The following is a 6,724-nucleotide window of genomic DNA, read 5'->3' as shown; positions in this document are numbered from 1 at the left end:
GTTAAATCGATGCAGAACCTACGCCGTAGGGTTACGTCGTAGGTTACGCGGCGACGCGCACTGTATGGTGCGCGTCGCCGCGTAACCTACGCCGTATGCTCTGCGTCGATTTAACGCGGAACCATAAATCAGCCTTGAGCAGCACTGAGGGGACAGGGGAGTGGCGGAGGGAGGAGGGGGAGCGGGGCTGCCGGGCCGTTTTCGCATCGTCTTCGCACAGGGTGTCTTGATGATTTGCAATTACAGGCTGAGCCTACCGTTAGTTTTGAAACTGTAAAAAGTGGGGGGGGGGGGGGGGGGGGGGGACAAAAACATGATTTTGAAAAGTGGGGGGGACATGTCCCCTCTGTCCCCAGTGGAAATTGCGCCCATGATAACAACGTTAACTCTAGTATGAATCTATGCATCTATATACAGATATACATATACACACATGCATACAGAATCCCTTGTAAATAAATGTATTTAAATAAATTAATCTGACGTACACAAAAGAAGTAAAACTATAAAAATAACTATAGCCAATGTACAGACACCTATTTATATATAGTGTACATGCCATTCCCTAAGGCACCGCTGGTGTATGGTATCATGCAAGATTCCCATTCTTGTGAACCGGGTTCGATCCGGGACGGCGCACGTAAATTTTGGGTGAGTGGTAACCTAGTGATTATAGAGGGGGTATGGGGTCTGGTTCAAGCCCCTGGATTGCAACCGAGGATAATCACTTTGAGCCCCTGAGCAAGGCCCTTAACCCTTACTGCTCCCACATGTACCATGCATGATGTGTGCGCTGTGCAAATGGCAGCCCAGCTCCAAGCCTGACTAGAGATCGGTTAAATGCGAACGAATGAGAACGAATTTCCCCACTTTGGGATTAATAAAGGAAAAATTATTATTATTATTATTATATACATCAACACCTATAACAATACACATGACACACAAATCTTGTTTAACATGTCTGAAAAGGTGTAGGAAGAAGTAAAACTTTTACCCCTTCTCCAATAATCCATAATTACACTGATATCCATCTGTTTTTCAGAGTCTTTTACGAATTAAAAAAATAAAATAAAAAAAACAAAAAACAAACAAACATACTGTATCTACATATAAAATAATGCAAAATGTTAATGCTAAATTTTGTCGTTGTTAATTAACGTTCAGATAGACATTCACATCCAACTACACACTGATACTCACAAACTGTACGCATTTCCACCCACATATACAGTTTACATTAGATGATCTTCTTAATATTTAAAAATACAGTTGTTATGCCTGTGCTTCAAATTATTTGTTTGTCTCAAATGTCAAAAATGAGTGTACATATTTACCTATGCAGCCTGAAAAAGTACATCGCAAATATGGTAGTGTAGTTAATTGGCAAGTGTATCTGATATAAATAAAAAATCATGTGACTAATCAATGTCCACACCATGATGATTTGCTGTGGTGACCCCTACCAATGGAAAAAGCCTAAGAAAAGACAAAAGTTTCCAGGAACGTTGTTGCATGTTCAATATAGGCCTACCTTTTATATTTTTGACCGAGATATACAGTAATTCTAATAATAAAGACTGTTTTCTGTTTGATCCAAGACTGAGAAACGAAAGGAGTCTGAAAAACACAAGATGGACCACATAGTCCAGATGGATACTGCCCCCCAGCGGCGCATTATTAAAATTGCAGAATGAGATTTAAAGCGTCTCTTGCATTTCCCTAATATGACCTAATATAAGGGGGCGCAGCTGCAGCTTGCAGGACGCCCACTCACTGCGAGCAAAAACCTCAGGATAAGTTGTCAGGGTCTTTACGTCAACTTTCTGCCTGCTGACAGTTTTGGTCTGTTGTCTCCAGCTGTCCTGCTGTCAATTATCATCACACCAAAGCTAAAGAGGACACTTCATGGTGAGTTACTGTTGTTTGATTGCTTGCTTTATTGTATTTCATCCATGGCTTTGTTTTCTGTGCTTTTACTTAGTGTTTGTTTGCGCAAAAACCATAATGGGGGATTTCGTAAATTTAAACTATATATGGAGCACGGGTAAACAAATGCACTTCAAATCTCGTTGTGAATTTGATCCGTTGTTCAAAAGTGCGACATTAGCTGTGGTCTGGGTCTGCTACCTATTACAGTTGGGGCTTTTGAAAAAATGTAGTGGTGCTCTCCTTTTTAGACATATTTTCACTTTCACATTCTGCTATTTTTGCCGGTGTTGTTTTGTCTCAGTCTCAGCTCTTGCAGCATGGGTCTGATTCTGTCTGGGACTCTGCACATCCAGGAGAGCTCTTGTGCTTCCCTGACTGGTGTCACAGTTGCTCTGTGTCTCATCACCCTCGCCCTGATGGCCATCAGAGTCCAGAAGAGTCGCAGATCCTCCTTCCACTTCCAGCTGGACCACACAGAATACCCCTCTCCTCCTGGCCCAACTCCTTGGCCGTTTGTGGGTAATCTCCTCCAGATGGGGGACCAGATGCATCTTTCTTTAACTGGCATGAGGCTCCAGTACGGGGATGTTTTCAAGGTTTGTGTTAGTATCAAGGATTTAAACAGAAAACAGCATGAATTTGTTTTCTATATGCAGTCATTTGTTTCTTTTTCTGCAGATACGCCTGGGATCTTTAACAGTTGTCATTCTTAGTGGGTACAACACTGTCAGGCAGGCGTTGGTTCGTCAGGGAGAGGCTTTTGCGGGGCGACCTGAGCTTTTCACCTTTTCTGCCATAGCTGATGGGAACAGTATGACCTTCAGTGAGAAGTATGGGCCTGCATGGCTGCTGCATAAAAAGCTGTGTAAGAACGCCCTCAGGACTTTATCCCAGGCCGAGCCCAGGGAATCTGGGGCCACCTGCCTCCTGGAGGAGCAAGTGTGTGCCGAGGCCACTGAGATGGTGGCAGTGATGCGAGAAGAAGCCACCGAAACCGAAAGGAACCATGATGTGACGGGTATAGATCCAGTGACACCACTGGTAACCTCTGTGGCAAATGTTGTGTGCGCCCTCTGTTTTGGGAAAAGGTATGACCACAAGGACAAGGAGTTTCTCACTATTGTCAACATCAACAATGAGGTCCTGAAACTCTTTGCGGCAGGGAACTTGGCAGATTTTTTTCCCGTGTTTCGCTACTTTCCGAGCCCGTCTCTGAGAGTGATGGTCCAGTATATTCATAGAATGAATGGATTCATGGAGCGGAGGATTGAGGAGCACATCAGCACCTTTGATAAGGTAAAACGCCATGCATACGCACTTTAAAACAATAGACAAGTTGAAACAGAAAGAATGTTGAAAAGTTGACTTGTTTGTTTTGTTCTCCGTTAGCTGTTTGATCTGACATTAGAGAAGTTTGCAATTTGATGTTGTACATGTGATTGACAGCTGACAAGACAAGTAAAGGCATAACTCCTGCCTAGAGGAGTTTCAGTATAAAACAATATATTCAGCAGAAATAGAAACTTTACAGTCATACAAAGAGTAAACCACGAAAGTAAATAATTAATTAACAGAGCAATGTCATTAAAATTGTCTTTAGCTTTATCTACAAAATGGATGTATAATTAGTGGTGTCCTTGTTTTTAAATCCATCTCACTAATGCTCATTGTATTTCCCTTCATTTAATCTGACAATGCACCCATATAGTAGCAGCTGTGAATGTGACTCTAACCACAAAAGGGAAAAAAAACACGAACAAGTCCCCCGGGAGGGACCTTTGTTCTCGTGCAGAGTGGCTAAAGCGTTCGCACAGACTCTAATTAAGAATTAGCAACCTAGTGGAAGACACGTGTTGTGCTATTACTGATTGCTGAGTTTCCTCCACAATGAATGCTTCTAACTTTCCAACGTATTTTTCTGCGCCGTCAGAATCATCCTGAAGTTGATAAAGAAGGCTTAATTTGTCAGCAGCAATAATGACAATTATGTAAGAAAATCTATAGATGTTAAAAGTTCTGATCGTGTTGCACGTCTATGATTATAGAATTGCATCCGGGACATCACAGATGCTCTGATTGCTCTCTGTGAAGACCGAGAGGAAGATCAGGAAACATCTTTGCTCTCCAACGGACAGATCATCCACACCGTCATAGACATCTTTGGTGCAGGTTGAACAAACTGGAAATACGTGGTGCTGCGAATGACATGAACAGATCATTCCGCTGAGATGGGAACCACCTTTTCACTGCAGTTCTCTTTTTTTTCTTCTCTGAAGGATTTGACACCATCATTGCTGGTCTACAGTGGAGTCTCTTGTACCTCATTAAGTTCCCTGACATCCAGGACAGAATACACCACGAGATAGGTATTATATTATATTATATATATATTATATATTATATTATGTCTTAATCTCGGATGTTGTAAATAGTCTGCTCTGTTCTTTTCTTTTTTCTCCTTTGAACTGTATGAAATCTTTGGATGAAAGTTAGCCAGAAGGAACTTCTGGCTAACTAACTCTGGCGAACTAACTAGTTGTAATAAATTATTGCATCAATAATTCAAAGGAAAAGGGATTCATACAATGTTAAAAAGCGAGAGCATGTCCAGAAACCAGTCCCACAAAGGATTCATAGTCCCAAATTTGAATGAATAGTCGAAACATAATATAGCTGTTGCTTCACAAACAATACATGTTAACATTAAAGATATGAAAAAGATACAAAGAGCAAAACTAAGGTTTTTTATTTAAATATGCATCAAGAACGATTCAAATATATTAGGCGGAATCAAATTTCAGGCAGATTCAATTTAAATACACCCATCAATGACCAAACTGAGGGCCAGAATCCTGTCGGCCGCCAGAAACACTCACAAAAGATCGGTCCAATCTGCTGACACCACAGTTAGTTTTGAAGCAGGGTGACTGAACTGGTGCTGTCTGTTCTCACGTCACATTTTCACAGTGGGAGGTGCGGAGGAGTAAATGGAGATGGGATGAATCAGAACAGGAGAGGGGCTGAGATTTTACACAAAAGCAGTCACACGCAAACCACTGAAAGCAGTTTAACATTCTTAGCAAACTAGTTAAGCCAGGTTCAAATGCATTAGAATGAGCACTATTTTACATTGGAATTATTCTGAGGACACTTTACCTGGTTTGAATACTAATTAAAACAATACATTAAAAGAATTTGATTGGAAATAGAACAGACAACAGCATTAAATGTCCAATCAAAGAAAAAATATTGGGTTTTGAAAAAGAAAAAGTTCCTTCTGTTTAGAAAGATTGTCAATTGCCATACAGTAATCTCAAAGGAAGCACTTTTTTATGTTAAAGATGAGCACATTGGCTCAGCCAGACTGCCCAGGTTTTCTGATAAGCCTGAGATGCCTTTCACCGAGGCGTTTATATTTGAGGTGTTCCGCCACGCTTCTTACGTCCCTTTCACCATACCTCACTGGTAAGACAGAAGTCTGCCCCCCCTCCCCAGTACATTTGTGCTGTATATTATATATAATGTTTTTAAAACATTCCACTTGTTTTGTCCTCTTCAGCACTACGAGCAACACCACCCTGAATGGATATTTGATTCCCAAAGATACTTGCATCTTCATTAACCAATATCAAGTTAATCATGATAAGTGAGTAATGATAATCAATGATAATGCATTTGGAATTAGAACTGGAGTACTGGTGTGTCAAACATTGAATGTGCAGTTCATGAAGATGGTTTTCTTTATTTCATGTTTGCATCAATCTTTGTGTGTAGGGATCTTTGGGGTGATCCTGAAAACTTTCGCCCCGATCGCTTCTTGAGTACATCCGGAGTACTGAACAAGGAACTGACAGAGAAGGTTCTCATCTTCGGCATGGGAAAGAGGCGCTGTCTTGGTGATGGATTTGCACGTTTGGAGATGTTCGTCTTTCTCACCACTCTGCTCCACGGGCTGCAGCTTGACAATGTTCCAGGGCAGGAACTGGACCTCAGCACTGAGTTTGGTCTTACTATGAAACCACGTCCATACAGGATTACAATCTCCTCGAGATTTTAAACTGTCAAAAAGCCCAAATTCCACAGAGAAGTACATTACTGTTGAGTTTCTGCTTCGGCAAATGTGCTCAAAAACACAAATGAGCAACATCTGAGTAATTGAGCATAATCTTTGCAGAGATGGTCCGGGTCATTCAGAGTGCTTTTGTGTGGGAAACTTTGTAAGCATTGCAGTCTTTCAGGTCCAGCACATTAAAAAGGAATGTAGCTAGAAAACATTGCCTCATTAAAAGCCTTTATGTAAACTTATTTGCAGTTAATCACTGAGTTGCTCAGAGTTGCTGATCAGCACATCAATACTCAAATAGCGTTTACGGTGTCCCCTTTGTCTCCTCTTTGTTGCTTTGGTTTTATTCTCCCATCTCATCATCCCTTTAAATCGTCACAACACGTTTTTCTTAATCTAAGTTACATGTGTGGTTGCACAGCTCTCAAATGTACTCAGATATTCAGTTGTATTTTTATTTATAATTGCAGACATGTCAAATTACCTCGGGAAGATTGATGGAGCACTACATAATAAAGCCTATCATCACTGTAGTTGACAGTATGAATGCACATTGTGTGTGTGTTTGTATGTGTATATATATATATATATATATATATATATATATATATATATATATATATATATATATATATATATATATATATATATATGTATACATATTGTGGAGTTAGTCAAGGTTGCCCCTTGAGTCCATTCTTATTTCTTCTGTTTACACAGATTATGTCT

The 6,724-nt window shown here is 40.5% G+C and overlaps 1 protein-coding gene across 1 annotated transcript; it reads left to right on the top strand.

The window, feature by feature from the left end:
- The first annotated feature begins 1,821 nt into the window (after window positions 1-1,821).
- LOC133451619 (cytochrome P450 1A1) lies at window positions 1,822-6,495 on the top strand. Its single transcript, XM_061730843.1, has 8 exons — window positions 1,822-1,911; window positions 2,234-2,528; window positions 2,611-3,228; window positions 3,978-4,101; window positions 4,209-4,298; window positions 5,274-5,397; window positions 5,492-5,578; window positions 5,707-6,495. Exons 2-8 carry the CDS (start codon window positions 2,250-2,252, stop codon window positions 5,987-5,989), a joined length of 1,605 nt encoding a protein of 534 aa, XP_061586827.1. The 5' UTR covers window positions 1,822-1,911; window positions 2,234-2,249; the 3' UTR covers window positions 5,990-6,495.
- Window positions 6,496-6,724: the final 229 nt, after the last annotated feature.

This window comes from Cololabis saira, chromosome 9 (assembly GCF_033807715.1).
Source record: "Cololabis saira isolate AMF1-May2022 chromosome 9, fColSai1.1, whole genome shotgun sequence".
Classification (NCBI taxonomy): domain Eukaryota; kingdom Metazoa; phylum Chordata; class Actinopteri; order Beloniformes; family Belonidae; genus Cololabis; species Cololabis saira.
The sequence above is the reverse complement of the archived record's forward strand: the minus strand, read 5'-3'. Positions and strand labels throughout refer to the sequence as shown.